The sequence below is a fragment of the Peromyscus leucopus genome, chromosome 23 (genome assembly GCF_004664715.2).
Source record: "Peromyscus leucopus breed LL Stock chromosome 23, UCI_PerLeu_2.1, whole genome shotgun sequence".
Taxonomy (NCBI): Eukaryota; Metazoa; Chordata; class Mammalia; order Rodentia; family Cricetidae; genus Peromyscus; species Peromyscus leucopus.
Window position 1 is genome coordinate 7,019,775 of NC_051082.1, and position 19,844 is coordinate 7,039,618.

The 19,844-nt window shown below is 49.2% G+C and overlaps 1 protein-coding gene across 10 annotated transcripts in view; it reads left to right on the forward strand.

The window, feature by feature from the left end:
• The window catches only part of Cit (citron rho-interacting serine/threonine kinase), a 182,609-nt gene that overhangs the window by 100,611 nt on the left and 62,154 nt on the right, over positions 1 to 19,844 (forward strand). For 5 of the 10 annotated variants that reach the window (XM_037198628.1, XM_037198629.1, XM_037198631.1 and 2 more), the window contains 9 exons: positions 1,232 to 1,489; positions 1,658 to 1,708; positions 2,541 to 2,594; positions 4,152 to 4,292; positions 6,213 to 6,338; positions 9,577 to 9,672; positions 13,951 to 14,067; positions 15,223 to 15,332; positions 16,465 to 16,639. In XM_037198628.1, coding sequence (XP_037054523.1) covers positions 1,232 to 1,489; positions 1,658 to 1,708; positions 2,541 to 2,594; positions 4,152 to 4,292; positions 6,213 to 6,338; positions 9,577 to 9,672; positions 13,951 to 14,067; positions 15,223 to 15,332; positions 16,465 to 16,639 — 1,128 coding nt within the window. The remainder of the gene's footprint in view (positions 1 to 1,231; positions 1,490 to 1,657; positions 1,709 to 2,540; positions 2,595 to 4,151; positions 4,293 to 6,212; positions 6,339 to 9,576; positions 9,673 to 13,950; positions 14,068 to 15,222; positions 15,333 to 16,464; positions 16,640 to 19,844) is intronic. The other 5 variants (XM_037198632.1, XM_037198633.1, XM_028856569.2 and 2 more) reach the window with 1 other exon arrangement.

Here is a 19,844-nt window from a genome sequence, read left to right on the forward strand (position 1 = left end):
GGAGAGAGAGAGAAAGTTCTACCATAAGTGGCTGGGATTGTACTTTTGTGGTGGAGCACTTACCTAGCACACGCCAAGGTAGCTCCCATCTCCAGCAACAAAACAAAATAACCCAAGATGATGTTGCAATATGCTGAGTTAAAGCACAGCAGCCAACATCTGTCTCAGCTGTTGCCTCACCTTGCGGATGTCACTGGAGCTGATGAATGCCAACGACAGTGCTGGCCTAATGTCTTGTCCTTCTCGTATTTTACCTACCCCCTCCTATCCTGGCCCCGTTAGACAGGGCATCATACTTTAGCCTTGGTTTTGCTATTGAAGAGTCTTTCTATACTTGGCTCCGAAGTTCTCAAGGCTGTTGCCTGTTTCTTCTGGTAAATCTCATTGTGTGTGGGTGGGTAGGGGGTGGGAAGCCTTGATTCAAATGTTCTGGTTTGGTTTTAAAATTCATTTTGGAAAGCATCGGACTGTTTGGATCATTTTAAGGCTTTTTGCTTCAGGGAACAAGATAATTTTTCTTGGGGAAACAATTTTTTTTTTTTCCCCTGCAAGTTATTTTGTCTCGGTCCAGCGTCTTGTGACTCTTCCAGATTTCAGGGTGACTTGCATTGCAGGAGCGACGCTAAGCTCAGCCTTCCGTTTTGAGCCCAGAAAAATTAATGGTGAGAGGCTGACAATGATGAGTTTCACCTTCCCAGATGATTTCCTCTGAGGTTTCCAATTACCCTCTGGTGCTGTCTGAAAGGTTAATTTCAAAGCTAGTACCATATCTAATTGTGTTAGGACCACGTGGCGTCCGAAGGACAAATCTGTAGACATGAGCACCCTTGGAGGAGAACCACACAGGCACTTCATCTTCGTGCAGAGAACACAGCTCTCTCCGCGTGTCCGCTCACCCCTAGGGGTGTTCTGAGTCTGTGCGGTTGTTTGTTCGGTCTCTAATTCAGCACGTGTGTTCCTGGTGGGGTTGCTCTAGACACGTGTCCTGCATTAAAACAATTTAATATTCTTTCCCCCTTCCCCGTCTCCCGATACACCCCCCGTCCCCCGTTCTGCCTCTGTCTCTAGATCATTCCACTCACATCTTTCTCTGTCTGCCCATCTGTCCTTTGACACGTTTTCTTCCAACGTGCATCCTCCTCCGTGGTTGATCTGCATCCATCTCCACCGTCCAGCCTTGGCTGTGGCGCTGCTCCAGGGCTCACCCTCCGCCCCTCTGCCCGCTCTTTAGGAGTACCAGGCTCAGGTGGAGGAGATGAGGCTGATGATGAGCCAGTTGGAAGAAGACCTCGTGTCCGCCCGGAGACGCAGCGATCTCTACGAATCTGAGCTGAGAGAGTCTCGGCTTGCCGCCGAGGAATTCAAGCGGAAGGCGACCGAATGTCAGCACAAACTGATGAAGGTAGTCAGCCACCCTCCGAGAGGGGACTCTGGGGGCACAGCCCCGGATGATCTTCACAAGATGCAAGGCCACGCTGGCTCGATGAGTGTAGGTTGGAGACACAATGAGATTCTTTAGAAAACTCCTCGCCTTTATTTATAGATAACATTATTATTGTTTGTTAATGATGGCCACTGAGGCCAAGAATGAACGTACAACGGGTAATGTACGTGGGTCGTTGAGATTTCCCAGTGTGTTGTCTCTTCTTACTTACAGGCTAAGGACCAAGGGAAGCCTGAAGTGGGAGAATATTCCAAACTTGAGAAGGTATGTCTTCTGTGATTGGGTTTACTGTTTGGAACAGTTGTTTTTGTAAGATTATCAGTGACTGCTTACCACATAAGAAAGAACACTTTTGTAGAGACTTGATACATCTATCATATCTTGTTTATTTTTTGGTGTTGGTGAGGGGGATTTCATGAATGTAAACATGTACTGTTACCACTGCCCCTCCATTTTAATGGCTTCTCAATGACCATGCTAACTTTTAGCTGTGGTTCTAAAGAGATAAAAACATTCAGAGAGAGAGAGAGAGAGAGAGAGAGAGAGATTGAGAGTGAGTTAGTTTCATGTGGTCCAGGTAAGCCCCTGCTCACTGTATAGTTGAGGATGACCTGTTCTCCTGATCCTTTTGACTCCATCTCCCAAGTGCTGGGATTTCAGGCACATGCCACCATGCTTAGCTGAAATACCCTCCTCTTTCCTGTCTTTCTCTCTCTCTCTCTCTCTCTCTCTCTCTCTCTCTCTCTCTCTCTCTCTCTCTCCTTCATTTTCTTTTTTTGTAGGGGGCTGTCATACTTCATTCACATTAACACATTAACCCAGGCACTTGGTAAATTTTTTATTGTGTTAAAGCACTGGGCAACTTTCTCTTCATAGATGTTGCTCGTCCTACAGAAATAAATAGTCCACCCCACAGTTCATGTTGGGACACCCCCACGCTTCTCCGGCAGGCCCATGTTCTTTCAGTGCTAGTAAGTTCTAGAAAACAAACCCTGGAGGCTCCACCGAGCCCTGGAGGAAATAGGACCACGCTGCAGGTAGCAAGGCGCAGGCTCTGATCGCCGTCTGCTCTCTCTCTCCCGGGCTTTAATTATAGATCAATGCTGAGCAGCAGCTGAAGATCCAGGAGCTCCAGGAGAAGCTGGAAAAGGTAGGTCCAGGTGAGGGGGCTGTGAGGGGGCTCCCCCTTTCCCAAGTCCCTGTCTGCCTCACCCCGGAGCTGTAAAGAAGGGAGAAGCTGGCAGTCACCAGCACTAGTGACGGCAAAGGCTGTGTGTGTGTGTGTGTGTGTGTGTGTGTGTGTGTGTGTGTGTGTGTATATGTGTGTGTATGGATGGATGTACTGTTACTCAGATATCAGGGGGGTCTGGATTTAAGTTTTCCTTTTGGGACATGTCTGCAGTGTTTGTTTTTAAAAACCAAACCTGTGTGAGACTCTGGGACAGAAACCTGATATACGTATTCAGTTTTGATGTGGTCAGGCTAATTAGCATCTCCGTCATCGCTCTCCCTGTTCTGTGATGGGGACCCTTAAGGTTCACGCCCCACAATTTTAAGGTCTCTCCAGCTGAACGCCACAAGTGCCCAGCAGAAGGGCAGAGGGACCGCGGTTCGTGACATGGTTTCTACATCAGATTGTCTGGGCGCATGCTTGCCGGTTGATTTAATAAGGACAGTTCTTTAAAAATGTACTGTGGTAACCACAGCAGTGGTGTTGCGTTTCCGTTTTAGTCCTTTCCAAGTCACTAAGCACATCCATGTGGTTGGACGACGCATCTCTGGGAAATTTTCACCATCTACCATTGAAAGTCTACGCCATCCTTTTATTTGAGTGAAATAATTAAAGTTAGCTTAAAAAAATTTTCTATCACATTTCAGGGCCGCTCCCATTTGACATTTTGCCCGTCTTAGAATTGGTGTTTTCTTATAGTTTCCACTTTTTTTATTTTACTAGAGTCTTGCTATGTAGCCCAGGCTGGCACTGAACTCCTTATCCTTCTTCTAGATGCTGGGATCACAGGCCTGTACCAGCCAACTGGCTGCACTTGTTAAAATCTCAGTTCAAGTGATACAGATGAGAATGTTTTATATATAATATATATATTATATACAGACATATAGACATGCATATATAAATACATATGCATCCTATATATGTGAGTAAATAAAATGTACATATAATATATATATTTACATTTTATTTGTCTCCTAAATTCACATGTCATCCATAGTGCTGTAAGAGCTGTAGTGCAGGTTAGACCAAAATAAAAGTTAATAAATTGCAAAATTAAGAGGCTCTTTTTACCTTGTTGATTGTCACTGACCCGAGACTATTCCAGTCTTTGAAAGGTCACGTTTCGGCTAGCATTTGACCTTGTTTTCCTGTTGTAATTGTTTACACATTCCCCACGGGCGGAGTAGTTGGCGGGAACTAGATTAATGCTGGGCACCTTTTTGTTTGGTTCTCTGTGTTGCATTGAATTGGAGAGATGAAAGATTGTCAGTCACCCCACGAAAGAGGAGTGCATCAGTTGTCACTATGGGATTGTTCCGAACAGTGATAATAAAAAACAGTGTACCTGATCTATACGGAATATGCAGTAAATGAATGCTTATGTTTTGAAGAATGGATCTGATGTGCTCAGTATCGGCCCCATACACACAAATACATGTAGACATCAGTGTCCTGTCCCCTTCCTCCCGCCAGGCTGTAAAAGCCAGCACAGAGGCCACCGAGCTCCTGCAGAACATCCGCCAGGCAAAGGAGCGAGCCGAGCGGGAGCTGGAGAAGCTGCACAATCGGGAAGACTCCTCCGAAGGCATCAAAAAGAAGCTGGTAGAAGCCGAGGTGAGCGGGGCCCTTTCCTCGGCCGGAGCTGGCCTGACACCGGCTGACCTTGAGTTAGACCCTGGTCGTGCCGAGGCAAAGAAACCGTAGCCAGCACCTGTTCATGTCTGACCAAACTTCTTCCCCTCCGAAGATCCCTCCCACGCCGGTCCCAGCAGCTCCGAGGCGAGCGACGCCTGGACGGGTTGTCCCGACTGCGCCCCTGCGGCCTCCGGACTGATGTGGGTTCTGTTTTCTCTAGGCTCACTGGCGGCTGCTCCCAGGTTTCTCTTTTCTTCCCTGTGTTTTGCTGTCTCTAACACGATGCGGATCTAACAGATCGTTCTCCACGGCTTCGCCGGCTACCCTGGTCGGCGACTCGGGGCCTGTCCTTTGGGCCCTTTTCCCGTTCAGGTTCTTTTGTTGTTGTTGTTGAAATCATTTATATAATTATACTGAAAATCCGAGTGGCTTTTCACTGTCAGAACTTAAACAGTGCACACCAACAGAGAGAGTACCAAGTGAGACTCCACTCCCTGTCTTTGCCTCTCCGCTGCCCTCCCCAGTGTTTGTCTCCACGCATCGATTGTGACATAACCAGCTCACTGTCCTGTCTGCCCCGGGGTCCTCCACTTCTCCACCGCAGTCTGCATGTGACCGACTCATGGCCGTCTGGGGTCTGTCCTCACCTGCATTCCAGGCCGTTGCCCACCGTTGTCCTGAAATCCCAAGTGTATGTGTGTGTGAACAGTGCCTCAAGTCCAGAGTGACCCCCACACTGTCTCCGGAAACTGGCTTTCCTTTTCTAGTTTCTTCATGCCAGCTGGGGCTAGCAGCATTCTTCTGGTTGCCCCATTCTTGAAACCCTGGCATCATCTGCTGGTCCGTGGCCATTGATTGCCTGTTAGTGAACCACTGAGGCCTGTAAATACAAACAAAGCTTACTCTCCTCTTTTGCCCTCTCTGTAGACTCCTCGATGGTCCAGACCCCTTTCCCTGTTAGATAAGCCGATGAAGTGGTTTCCTGTTCTCCAGCTCCAAATCTTCACCCACCTAGATTACATAGGATAAAGGCTGAAGAGATGGCTCAGTGGTTGAGAGCATCTGGCTGCTCTTCCAGAGGTCCTGAGTTCAATTCCTGGCACCCACATGGTGGCTCACAGTCATCTGTAATGAGATCTGGTGCCTTCTTCTGGTCTGCAGACATACATGCAGGCAGAACACTGTATACATAATAAATACATTAATCTTAAAAAAAAAATTGTGGACCCCCAAGTACTCTTGCCCCATTCCCAGTCTTTGAGGGTCTCTGTATATCTTAGGTGCGCCCTTGAGGCTGGGTGCCCCTGAGCCCCACGGAACAGCCATTTGACCCACAAATGCCCTATGACCACCTCTGTGTTTCTTTTGTTCATAAGACTGTTGTGTGTGTCAGTGGCCTGCTCCCCGACCCCCGTCCTCTCCCGCTGCCCTCCTCACTCCAAATGCTCCGCAGAGCTCATGCCTCTTCACCCCACGCCTCACCTGTGCGTTAAATGCCCCCCCTCCCGCCCTTCAGTCCCCACGGGGACTTTGTGCCTGTTCGCTCTGTGGCTCTCCCCGCCTCACCCGTGTTGTGTTTGTGTGTTGTCTGTCTTATCTTTCCAAGGGCAGAGTGACATCATCTTCCTCTCTGTATTTCCCATGATGCCTAGTGTGGTACTTTGCAGATAGTAGGTGCTTGGTAAATATTTGAATGAATGAATGCACTCTTGCAATCCGCGCAGCTGAGCACCCGAATTCTAGACTTGTCTTCCTCGCCGTGGCTTCAGGTGGCCGAGATTTTTTTTTTCCTCTTCCCGACTCGAGTGTCTGCTTCTTGAGGGCTCTTTTCCTCGGGGCAGGTGGTATGCCCACAGCAGCTGCTCCATTAAAACTCTCTGATTGATTCACGACCTACAGGAACGCCGCCATTCTCTGGAGAACAAGGTAAAGAGACTAGAGACCATGGAGCGTAGAGAAAACAGACTGAAGGATGACATCCAGACAAAGTCCCAACAGATCCAGCAGATGGCTGATAAAATTCTGGTGAGCAGGAACGCAAGTTGCAAAGTTCAAAGATGAGAGGTCAGAGGTCTCACAGGGAAGGGGGCAAGAAGGCTTGAACGCCATCCCATGGGAGGTATCACCAAGTAGGTGAATGGAGAGAGGTGGTTTCGGAGAGAGCCACGTGGAGAGTAGCATGGATGAGCCAATACTGGACATTTCGGCACCGGTAACAGACCCCATCATGGCTTGTGGCTGTTATTTCTCTGTTTGCTCTCACCTGGCATTTTAAAGAGTGAAATCGTGCATTTGTGGGTTTCTTTTTGTTGTTGTTGTTATTCTGATGTTCTCCTCTTTGTAGAGTTTCGTTTGGCCATTCATGTGGCAAAACCAGTGCAAAAATCCATTGGGGTTTTAGACTTCTAAGGCCAAAGCCCGGATTCTTGATTTTAGAAACGAAAGAAGTGAGTCACTCGGATTGTTTTCCTCAGAGTAGTATCTGCCACAGATCGCTGTTCACCCACTCACCGTCTCTGCCGGGTTGGCTGTTATTAGTACTTTACCCCATTGCCTCAGCTGGAGCATCTTTTTTTAGGTCTGTCATCATTCGGATTCTGTCTTCAGCACTGATGACCAAATTAACTTAATCAGGGAGTGTGCACTTGGGTGGCTGAGACCGTAGATGTGAGGATGCGCCTCCCCGGCCGGGGGGTGTGGAGTGTGTGTTTGTGGGGTGGGCAGCACCTTCCCGAGTCTTGCTCCCAAAGCCAGGAGTTTGAGGTCATATTTAAGAGGCTCAGCGATGGCCTGGGATTCATGCACAGCCCCTTTTGTCCACTAGAAGGAGGTGGGGGCTGTGAATAGGCCACTTGGTCTCTCCTTTCGTTTCGCCGCTTCTGGGAAATGAGGTTCCCGCAAGTGTATGAACTCAAGAACGGCTGACTCACAGGCTTGTCTAATAGTACGGGATACCAAAGTCTTCAACACCTGAACAAAGGGGTGAAAGAGGAATCGGCTAAATTGTTGGCTTTGCCTCCCAGTCTTTATATCTATGTGCGTATGTGTGTGTGTCTGCACACAAGACAGATGTGGTTGTCCTCTCTCTTCTGATCTTGTTCTGTCATCAAAATCTCTCCCGGCTGTTGTCAAGCACGTGAATTTTACTGTGAACGAGGGTAGATCCTGCCACTGTTACCCCTTACGTGACTAACAAGCAGTTAAAAGAAGGGCCTACCTCTTGAGGTTCCAAAGTGTTTCTCTCTTTAATGGCGATGTGTTCATTCATTCATTCAACAAATATTTAATGAGCTTCTACTATGTGCCAGGCACTGTTCCAGGAGCTAGAAATATAACAGCGAACACCAGTAACTGTGACATAAGGAAGAGTTGCTCTGATACGTACCGTAAAAGATATGTTTTTAAAAAGGACAACAACAACAAAAATGTAAATCTACCAAGTAGCGAGGCGTTAGTCGGATTCGGGATTGTCACTTACCGCTCGTACGGTCGTCAGTCTCAGCTGTCTGAGTGGTGGGTTTTTATTTTAACCTGTCTTTAGATTTCTATCCCCACTTCTGAGCTGTCTTCTGAGGACTGAGCCTGAGAAAAGACGATCACCAAGTGACTTGTAACCAAATAGTAAAGTTTCTCTATCCGAATGTATCTCGTCACCTGCCCAAGTGCCTTTGTGTGCGGCTGGCTGTGCCTTGTTTTAACAGAGTGTGCCTCTTGCTCAAGAACCCTGCGCTCAGGCTGCGGCGTATATGGGACGTGGGCCAAGAACGGCCCATCGAGCTGTCACACAGTGATGATGCTGGCAAGCGGGTCCCCAAACGTCCTTGCTTTAAAACACTTGCCGTGCTGATGAGCAGTTTCAAAATAGCTAACCGGGGCCTCCTTACGGCACCGCCTGCTTTAATCAAAGGCCTGCGGTCCTTTAGTGAACGTGCACAAAGCCCGCAACATGTTTGTATTAATTGGACTCCTGTTCACATTCAGCTTCCCACAAGCACATCTGGTAGATTGCAGTGGGTTTTGCGCACCTGGTCTTGAGACCGACCATTTCAATGGCCCTCCAAGCAAAGCCTGCATCTACAGACTTGCGGGCTGTTGTGTGCATGCGATTCTCAAAAGTACTCCCCCACCTTCTGTCTTGTGGACACATCCCATATGATTTCCTCATTCCTCAAAACTCCTTATCATTGTTTCCACTTCACAGAAGGAAACTCACAGTAGTGTGAAGAGAAGAGAACTTGGGAGTCATGGCTTGGGTGTCAGTAATTAACTAATGGGTCCCGAGTCCTGGCTCAGATGCAACCGTGTCTGCATTTAGCGTGTCTTTTAGTGAATTGGATGCTGTGTTTCCTCAAAGGTCGGTTTAAAATACACAGGCAAATGAGTTGGTATAATTTTCAAATGAATCACGATTTTGTTTAAAGGCAGAAAAAGCGGTAAAGGAAGCGAGAGAGCCTTCAGCTTGAGCCGCGTGTGTGACTCCAGCCTCTCTTCTCATGTGTACGCATGCGTTTTCACCGTCACTGCCCATGCTTCGTGTTGTCTCCATTCCCAACCGTTAGCGCTGCTTCACATAAACATTGCATCACGTGTCCATCTCCAGCGTTCACACTCTCCACATGCCAGTTACAGTAATCACTCAAAACGCCACGGTTATTTTTATACTTATGCTAATTGTAACATTAGCTTTCCTTTTTAGCGAGGGTTCTTGAGCAATGCTTTTATGAATGGGGAAGACCCAAAGTATTGTTTATCTTCATAATACATTAAAATCTTTTTTTTTTTTTTAATTTAAGGCGTATGAACATTAACAATGAAAATAGCCCAAGGCTCAAGACAGTGGTCAGGGTCTCTGTGCCATGCTGAACTCTCGAATGTCGCCTTGTTTCCTTTATTTCTCTGTATAAAGTGGAGCCGCTGCCCCTGTCTGACCTGTCACACCAACTGATCCTGCCTCACAGCCCACCAGCTGTGTCTACGTGCGTGCGTGCGTGCGTGCGTGCGTGCGTGCGTGCGTGCGTGCGTGCGTGCGTGTGTGTGTGTGTGTGTGTGTGTGTGTGTGTGTCTGCTTGGACTTGGGAGAGCCAGAGCCACACAGTGGCGGCGGTTTCCCTCCCAAGAGCCTTAGTCTAGTACTGGAGGAGCAGCGGCTGCCTGTCCCCCCGCGGTGCCTGTAGCGGGGGTCCTGTTTCTCTGTGAGTGTCTCGTGTGCAACGGTGCCCTCCCTTCCCTGAGCACGCCTGACTGACTGTTGTCTTGTGTCCAGGAGCTGGAGGAGAAGCACCGGGAGGCCCAGGTGTCAGCCCAACACCTCGAAGTGCACTTGAAGCAGAAGGAACAGCACTATGAGGAGAAGATAAAAGTAAAGCCACCCTCTTGGTCTTGTCCCCAGCCTTCCCTAGCACGTGTGTGGCTTCCCCGCATCCTCGGGCACTTGGGTTCCCTGCTTGCTAGAGCAAAGGGCGGTTTAGGGTAAACACTGTCCTTACTGCATGATGCGAGATGTTCAAGTCGGGAGCTTAAAATGTTCTTCATTCCATATTGTGGTTCCATCTTTATTTATTCATTTTTAGCCCACGGTGATTCAGGGCATGATTATTTAGATTTGGCCATGTGTTCACCATATTCTTTGCTTTTAATTTTCTTTCTGTGCCTCTGACTTCGTTCAGTACCTTTTCCTTTTGTTCAAAGTACATCCTTGAGAGCTTAATTTTGTGAAGATCTAACGTTGTTCTGAAAGTGTGTTTGTTTTATCCTCATTTAAATTTTTTTTTTTTTAATTTTGTGTGTGTGTATTTGAGTTTGGGTATGTGCTTATGAGTGTAGTACCTGAGGAGGCCAGAAGAGGGCATTGGATTTTTGTGGAGCTGGAGTTACAGGTGGTTATGAGTCACCTGATGTGGGTGTTGGGAATCAAAGCCAGGTCCTCCACAAGAGCGGCCAGCACTCTTAACTGCTGGACCATCTCTCCAGCTCCTTAGTGTCATGTTTTAGAAATAGCATAGATTTCTGGTACAAAATAATGGCATTCATCATGACATTTTTTTACATGTCTAATCATCCGCTTTTTTCACATCTCTTCCATTTCCCTCCCTTGTGTCTTCGGCACCCTTGTTGGTTTCCTTCTGCCTCTCAAACAGTCTCCCTTCCACTTTCGTGTTATCTATTTTTTGAATGTGCATTTTATTTTGTATTTTTTGAGACAGGGTTTCTCTGTGTAGCTTTGGCGCCTTTCCTGGAGCTCACTTAGTAGCCCAGGCTGGCCTCGAACTCACAGAGATCCGCCTGACTCTGCCTCCCGAGTGCTGGGATTAAAGGTGTGCGCCACCAACGCCCGGCTTGAATGTGCATTTTAAATTAGTGTATTTGTTGTGTGTAACAGTGTCCATCCCCATTCTTCTTTTTTTTTTTTTTTTAAAGAAAAATACTTTTTATTATCTGAGAATTTGATACTTGCATATAATCGTGCAATGCATTGTTATCATTTTCGTCCATACTTTTCCCCAACCACCCCCAAGTTCAGTTTGTGCTACTCATGTACACATGCCAACCTCATTCTTAGGGGCATCATGTTCTCCACTGGCTGCCACGATGCTCCATGGCTGCCCAACCCCACAGCCATTTGGCTTTTATTTTGAAGTCATCTGTCAATCTTGTTGTTACCTCCTTGAAAATGAACCTAAGCTTGTGTGTGTGTGTGTGTGTGTGTGTGTGTGTGTGTGTGTGTGTGTGTTTCCTTCTGACTTTAATTCTTCTGAAGTCTTGCTCTCAGTTGTCGGGATGTTGATTTCCTCTAATTTATCCCACTTGAAATTTTGAGTAGATTGGCACATTTGTACTCAATACCCAGGAAATCAGTGTTGAATATGTTTCAAGTATTCTTCTGCCATCCATCTTTTTGTCTTTGCTGCCGTTCTTGAGAACTTAAATAGACATGGGCTAGAGCTCCTGGGATCCACCCTCTCCCTTGTTTTCCGTTTTGGTCTCTCTGAGCTATACCCTAGGTAAGTTCTACCGCTGCTTTCCACTTTGCCAACCCTCTCGTAACTGTGTCTAAACTGCCAGCAAACCAACCTGTTGGGGTTTTCATTTCAGGAGTATGTTTTATTTCTAGGCAAATGTTCTATTTGCTTAATTCCCAAGGTTACTAGATGATGGAAAATATTTCTGATTCTGTGTGTTTACCTTCAGGTGCGTCTCTCTCGAACCGAATTAGGCATGGCTATCTGATGAGTAGTGTTTCGGAGGTTGGCTTTAGCGCCTCCCTTGTTCTCTCTCGTGATGTCTGTTTCCTTCCGTGTGTCTGTCAGGCTGCCCGTTTCAGTCTTTCCCTCCTGCTTGACGCTTATCGACAAGCTTCAGTTCACTTGGTTCAGCAGATGCCTCCAGTTAGAAACAGCTCTGTTTTAGCTGTTCTTTTTGGTCTGCTTTTGCTTGGCTTTTGGTCTGAAATATTTTCATTCTCTTGTCAGCCCTGCCCCGTCCCCACCCCCCTGAGAACTCAGCCTAGGTCACACGATTTTGGTCATTATATCATAGTTGATGTCTTCTCTGCCCAGACATTGCAAGAGGCTGTTAGTGTTTCTGATGATCCTGTCCTGGGTTTGTTTGCATCGTCAGCATTAAGAGGTCCTCTCTTGGCAAGTCCAACACGTATGTCCTCACCCAGTGGCATCACCATCACCGCCCTGCCATCTCTCTTACCTGTGGCAATTTTCAGTTACTTTTTATTAAAGGACTATAGAAAAATGTCCAGATGTGGCCTCAAAGGCAGTGTAACCTCTTAAGTTTATCGAGCTCAACTTTTAGTTTAGAATTTGTGGTGGTTTCCAGACTTTAATGTTACGACTGAGACTGTATACAGTAGTCTCCCAGCACGCCTGCGCGGTGACAGTGACCACCATGCGGAATCCACTGGGCGGTTTGAATGCTGCTGCTGAAGGGCCCGGCAAAGCCATGTCTGTCTCACATCTCTGTCCCCATCGATGTGATCCTCTTCCTGCCAGTTGAGCTGCGTCAAAGCCGAGATGCTTTCGTTCTGGGTGGAGGCTTGTCCCTCCTGGTCCGCATGCAGGTCGTGTGGGGACCCATCGCTGCCAAGAACTGTCGTCCTGAGCAGCCATCTTCTCTTGCGTTAGGCACCCTGGAGAGGGGGCTTCCTTAACCTGGGCATTGTGCGTGTTACACTGCATCCGGTCCCTTCTAGCTCGGCAGAACTCTATTTTATAGAACCCAGGGAATGTTCAGGAAAAGCTCCGTTTTCTTCTGCCTTCTCTACTGGGATCCAGACAAACTGTTCCTTGTGAACTCTTCTGTATTGTGCTGCTGGTTGCTGATTCCAGCTTCTGTAAGGGCCATTTTGGTCATAGCTCTGATCATACCCCGGATCCACTGTGTTCTTGCTCATAATTTTAGAATCTCCCTCAGACATCCAACAGAACTTTATTGTCCCACTGAGCGCTCTGCTCCCTCATGACCCTGCTCGCCACCTTCCGGTCTTCTCCACCAACTTTCATTCTATTTTTCTTCTTTCTTCATCAGTGAATTCTAGATTAAAGCCCTCTTTGATATTTGTCCTTTCCTTTATCGTGTGGACCCCTTCCCTGCTGACTGGCTGGCTCTCTTTTAGGGACGATGTCCCTCGAAGTCGCAGAGGGCCCCTCACAATAGACATTGTGGGAGAGGCATATTTCAGATCCCATCTGTGACCCCAATTCTGGCAGCTTTATTCCCAGTCTCCTGTTGGAGGTTGGATGGCAGTGGGTGTCACTCACAAAAGCAAAGTGTGTTCTCTGTGGTGAGGAGCAGAGGTTCTTGCTTGGTCAAAGGCTCGGGAGCTAGCTCAGTGTCGTCCTCTCTGTCCCTCGGGGTTTTGGCGATTAGGAGGGCCGAATGCCTTGCAGAACATTAGGTCAAGCTGGTGGTTGGTGACACTGTACTGTTTTATTTTCCTCTTTGGGAATAGGTGCCCACAGTGGCCTAGCAGCCTGAGCCCTGAGAACACAGGGTTTCTCCCTTCCTGAGAACAGCGTCTTTTTCCAGGGACTTCTGATCCCGGTTACATCACGGGACAAAGGCATCTTTGCTCTTCTTTTTTATGTTATTTCCCACCCACATACAGCGGGCAGCACCCTCTTGTCCCTGGCTGTGGCAGAGCATCAGCCCCAGTCATCCAGACTCTCTGGCCCTTCAGCTCTTCTCTTTCCGAGATGCATGGCTTGGGAGTCTCCAGAATGCATTTCGTGCAAATTAGGAGCAAGGCATGTTCTGAAAGCCACTGGTATATTGGCTGAGAAAAACGCCCCCAGGTAATGTTCTCAGAGGCTAGGAGCTTCACTGTCTAGGCCTGGGTGCTGAGTGCTCTCTCTCTCTTCCCACTCATTCTGGGGTCAGCTTTGTTTTGGTCGTTGCCCTTCGGTCTTGGGAGCTGCTGCCCGACTTGACGACAGGCGCCTCATTCCCATCCACCTGTGTTTTGGCATTTGGTGGCGATGCTCAGTTCTTCCTGTCATCTTGGTGAATAAATAGGCTTCACCTTCTCTCTGCCCCAGAGTCTGGAGGCCTGGTGCCTCTGCTGACTCCCTCCCCCCCCCCCCCCCAGTTTAGCTTCCCGGGATGTTTATATCTTATGTCTCCGTAGGTGTTGGACAATCAGATAAAGAAAGACCTGGCCGACAAGGAGAGCCTGGAGAACATGATGCAGAGACACGAAGAGGAGGCCCATGAGAAGGGCAAGATCCTCAGCGAGCAGAAGGCGGTAGGTAGCGAGACTCCAAGCCAAGTCGCTCCATCTCATCTGGTAACTTGTTCTCTCCACGGCATCGTATGGGGTTTATGGGTACTAGGAAGCTCTGTCAGAAACTGCTTCCTGTCCCGAAAGAACAGTGGCCCATTTATGCTCCGTGATCACTGTCACTGCAGGGTGGTCCTTCAGATTGCCTCAGACAGCACCCAGTGGCCCTCAGTCTCCCACGTCTCTCCCTTTTTTAAATTTGCTGATTTCTCTCCCTTCAGACTTGCTGGGGCATGGGACTGGCCTGTGATGCATGTAAATCCATATTATCCCTGATGCCCATGGGGGCTTTCCACCCCGGAACCCCCCAAGAGAAGGACTGGGGTGTAGCTCAAGCTCAGGCACTGGCGTTGTATGCGTAAGGACACGGGGTTTGATGACCTCCTCCCCTAATCTCGCCAAAGGAGGGTCCTGTCCAAGTTATATTTTTAACCTGACCCCACCCTCAACTAAGCTGAGAAAACGCTCCTGTAGAGAAATATGTTATAATATTTATGTAGCTGAGTGTTCAAGTTCGAAGCCCCTAAAGGTCCAGGTCGTATGTAAATGACACTGGAATGTGCAGAGACCTGCTTCTGTGCAGGATGGCAGCTCCCAGATCGGCCTGCTGTGTGGGCCATTTTTTTTGTTTTGTTTTGTTTTGTTTTTCGAGACAGGGTTTCTCTGTGTAGCTTTGCGCCTTTCCTGGAACTCACTCTGTAGTCCAGGCTGGCCTCGAACTCACAGAGATCCACCTGCCTCTGTCTCCCGAGTGCTGGGATTAAAGGCGTGCGCCACCACCGCCCGGCAACTGTGTGGTTTTGATACAAGCGTGGAGACGCTGGTTTCAGTTGGAAAAACAACTGAATACCATCCATATTCATCCGTTCATCCATTGACGAACACCATCCGGTGAGCAGCGATCCCTGTGACCTTCAGGGCACAGCCCCGTGGGGTCCCTCTGGCCCGCCGGCCAGTGGGCGTTTGTAAGGGCGCTTTCAGTTTGGCTCCCAAGGCTCAGCTCCACCCCTCTCTGCCGTGATCGTCCGTGTGTGTGTGTGTGTGTGTGTGTGTGTGTGTGTGTGTGTGTGTGTGTGTGTGTATGTGTGTGTGTGAGCTCTCGGGTCTCCTGTGTTTCAGATGATCAACGCTATGGATTCCAAGATCAGGTCCCTGGAGCAGAGGATTGTGGAACTGTCCGAGGCCAACAAGCTTGCGGCCAACAGCAGTCTCTTCACGCAGAGGAACATGTAAGCACAACTACTGCGCTCGCCTCCGCTCCTCTTTGCTCTGATGGAACCGCAGTCGCGTGTGCGCATCGGCTCAGCCTTCCTGAGCACACTTGCGTAGTTTTGGTCTCCTTTGAATGCCTCACTCCTGCGCGGCCTCTCTTTTGAGTCAGGCATTCTTTTGGTTTCTTCGAGACAGGGTTCCTCTGGGTAGCCCTGGCTGTCCTGGAACTCAACTCTGTAGCCCAGGCTGGCCTCGAACTCACAGAGATCCGCCTGCCTCTGCCTCCTGAGTGCTGGGATTAAAGTCATGCGCCGCCGCCGCCACCACCACCTGGCATGAGTCAGGTTTTCTTACGTACCTCAGATTCCTGCCAGACCACAGGGTACTTTCCTGTGGCTATGAGGCTGGTTAGAGTTTGGTTCTGGAAAGCTGCTGTCCCTGTTCCCCACCCTGGCCTGCTGCTGTCAGTCAGTCATGGGAGGTGACCTTGTGTGCACCTCGTTCAGCCGTTTGTCCTGCTCTAGGGAGCTTTGCCTTGGGGGTGGGGTCAGCAAGGGTCGGCCGAGTTCACAAGTGCTCCGATCACAGTCTCCCTGCCTGAAATGACAATCTCCGGAAATGGTTTCCCTTGCCTCATCCCTTCAGAGATCTTTGGAAACATTCCCGTCTTACGATGAAGCAGTCGGGGAACGTGCTCTCTAGTCTCGGGTTCTCGGTTCCGATACTTGTCGTAGCTGACGGGAAGGCGAGGATGCACCACAGGGTTCTAGAAGGAGCAAAGTTCTTTTTTCTCAATTGCGCCGTCTTTCACAGAGTGTGCATTATGAGGCCTCTTTCTACTCTGTGTATAGACTCTAAAAGAAAAAAAGGAAAAGGTCTACCCAAGGATTGAAATGTTAGCATCTGTTGCTTGACCATCCTTAATCCAGTAGGTGAGGATCTCGGAGCACCCGTGACTAGAAGGGCTCCGGTTCCTTGTGCTATGCCCATGCCTATGAGGCTGGATTAGGAAGGGCGGTGGCCTTGTAATGCCTACAGCCCACCTTCCGAAGACTCACCTTCCCACTCCATTTCTGCCCGCCGTGCCAAGGAGACATGTTTACCTCTGATGATTCTGTTTGGATTCCCCCCCTCTCCCACCCCTACCAGGAAGGCCCAGGAAGAGATGATTTCAGAACTCAGGCAGCAGAAGTTTTACCTGGAGACACAGGCCGGGAAACTGGAGGCCCAGAACCGAAAGCTGGAAGAGCAACTGGAGAAAATCAGCCATCAGGATCACAGCGACAAGAGCCGGCTGCTGGAGCTGGAGACGAGGCTGAGGGAGGTGAGGTGAAGGGTGGTCCCTGGAGAGGTTTTGCTGCGGGAATCCAATCCCTGAGCCAGCCGGCTCCCAAGCGTAAATCAGTGCACACTAGAGGCCTTGCACATGGTGACTAGGAATATAGAGTGGGCCGCATGGTTCCGGGTTTGAATTCACCTTTATTTGTTACTACTTTAGAAAACAGTAGTGTGTGTGTGTGTGTGTGTGTGTGTGTGTGTGTGCCCGCACTTGGATCTTTGCACACACCACAGTACGACTGTGGCGGTCAGAGGACAACTTTGGGGAGTTTAGGATTCTCCTTCTACCACGTGGGCTCTGGAGAGCAAACTCAGGTTGCTAAGGCTTGGCTACACACACTTTAGCCTGCTGTGCCCTCTTGCCAGCCCCCTAGTTTTCTGTTCATAGCTGATACGTCCGTGCTTCAAGACTCCTTATCTCTAAAGTGTCGGTGGTGATGTCTCTCTCTCCCTTTTGGGGCTCTGTGGGGGTCGTATAGATTGGTGCGTCTGTCCCACAGTGGCTGAGGAGTTCCCCCTTCAGCAGGATTTAGTGAGGGCCACGAGATGTACAGTACATGCATGGGCTGGCTACAGGCTTGTGACTGAGGCGGAGGTCTGTCTCATTCTGACAGGAGATTGAAAGACAACCAGGCTAAGGTTTGCCTGATGGAGAAAAATAGGAAGAAGCCATGCTTTTCAGAGGAGAATATAGCAAGTCTGGTTGGGACTAATGCTGAGTTTCGTTAAGCCAGAGTGTTAGATGCAGGTATCGATTGTGTATTTATTAAACACCTACTGTGTGTCAGCTAGTAGCCAGGGTATACAGCGGTAATATCAGATGACTGTTCCTGACCTGGGGGGGCATCTAGTGAGCTGGTCCCAAATAAGTGAGAATGGGAAGCTGTTCTTTAAAGTCAGACACCTGGGCCAGGAGCGAGGACAGTGTCTCGTGCATAGTAGGTGCTCAGATATTTACGGTGGGGTCTGTCGAAGAGCAGCTTGTCTGTCTCAAGGAAAAGACTGCCGAGCACTGGAAGACGAACCTGTGGAGAAGGAAGACTCATGGCTACACGTGTCTGTTAAAACTGGGCTCCAAAGACAGACCATAATCCCCTTTCCAGGGCTTGTCAAGGTGTGGGTGCATCAGTAGCATCATCCAGAGCTTTATAATGCACTCTTTGGCATTGCCTTCAGCTTTTTATTGCAAGTTCTTTGAGACAGTGACCACCCTGTCTCAGCCTCCTGAGTCAGCCGTAGATGTGAGCCAAAAAGCCTGGTTTACTGTTTTTAAAAATGGAATTGGAAAGGGGAATGGAGTTTGCAGTGTTTTAGATTTTTGTTTGTTTGTAACAAGTACTCTGTATGATTGCATCTGGGAATCGGTCTCCCTTGAACTATCCAGGCTACACTTACATTTTTCCCAGTAGAGTCAGCCTTGAGGGTGTTGGTGCAGACACCCAGACAGACAGGCGCCTTCAGGCTGTCTTTCCTCTTTCTTTCCACATAGTCTGTCTTCCGGAGCCTGCAAGTGTAGTAGGTCATCTGGGAAACCAGTCTCCTCGGGGAAGCTTGCTGGTGTTTCTTTCTCGAAGAGCTCACTGCTTCCCCCACCCCCAGGATGATAGGAGAAACTTAAAATGTTCCAAAAGAGGCTCAGAGCTCTCATTCTCCCTGGGAGGTTTGGACTTTAGCTCTAAATAGAATAAGGCCAGTTCATCTTCCCCGGACGACATGCTGGTGCGAGATTCAGGGCAGAGGCCTCAGCCCCAAGTCCGCTCCACCTTAAAGGGCCCCGCGCTTTTCTTTTTAGCCCCGGTATACAGGGGTGGCTCCTTCTCTGACACCTTCAGGACTTCTGGGCTGTGCTCTGAGTGTCCAGCATTTGGCTCCCGGACCTCTCCCCGACTCACTGCCACCCGTGTCTCATGGTTTTGCCAAAGGACATCTGGGGAATTTTCAGGCTCACTGGTGCAGTCCCAGCCTGCACTGACAGCTGGCATTTTAATGAGACAAACAGTAAGATGTGGTGTTTGCAAACATGAACTCCCACCATACTTCCTGGGTTCGAACGCCAGCCCTGCCATCTTTTTATTTTGTGTTTTCTAAAAGCTGTGTAACATTTGCATAATTGCCTGATCTCTGAGTGCTACAGATTGCTTATCTGTGGAGTGGAGGTAACAGTAACACCTCCCTCATCAGGTTCTTGGGGAGCTGCTCCGAGCGAGGATGCCAGTACCTGGTGTCTCGGAAGCACTGTTTTCTGCAGTTCCATCACCCTCGCTATGGTCACTTGAGGATCTTGGACTCTTGGCTTCGGCTCTCATCAACACATTAAGGACTGACAGCTCTAGACTGGCAGCCGCAACCAGGCTGTTCTCTGGAGTGTCGGAGTCCTTGTTGCAGAGGACTTTAGACCTCTGCGCTCGGCCTCCCACGAGGGTGAAGTTCAGTGTGTTCGTACATTGGTCCTGACTCTCCCTCCCCCCACTGGCCCTCTGCCTCTTCCGGAAGCCACCTCTTTGGAAACACCACAGATACCCAGCTCTCCTCTCCCCTTTGTTCCCGGCCCCGTTCAAATTAGCCACACGTCTTGTTGGTTAAATAGTTTGCCATTCTTTCTTCTCTTTGCTCTGGTGACCTGGGACTCGGTTGGCCTGGGGTGCCTCCTCTGCTGGCTGTGTCCCCATATCTCCCCGTGGGTACACTGAGTTCATCCTGTACCCTTGTCGTCAGTCCCCGTAGATGGCCGCTGATCACGGCAAGCATCTCCTGCTGGTTTGGCGTGGTCCTGGGATGACTTTGTCCATGCCCGTCAGCTCACCTGCCGTGCTCCTCTTCCTATCTTCCATTCCTCTCGGACGCCTCACTCTCCCTGTCTGTAAAAAAAAAAAAAATCCTGGTCAAACTCAGCCAGGGCCTTGTGCATGCTGGGCTCAAGCAAAACCCTGTGTTAGGTCTCCCTTTCCCATCTGATTTGACTCCTGTAAATTGTTATTATTATTTTTACCATTGGTTTTTCTTTATGTGGATGTGTCTGTGTGCATGTGTGCCATGCATCTGCAGTGCCCGCAGAGGCCAGAAGAGGGCATCAGAGCTCCCAGAACTAAAGTCACTTGCTCTGTCTTTCCATCTAAGTCCATCTTCCTGACCCTGCTCTGCCCAGGGAGCTCATCTGGGCGCTCAGGGTCCCCGGAAGCTTGTTGCTCTTT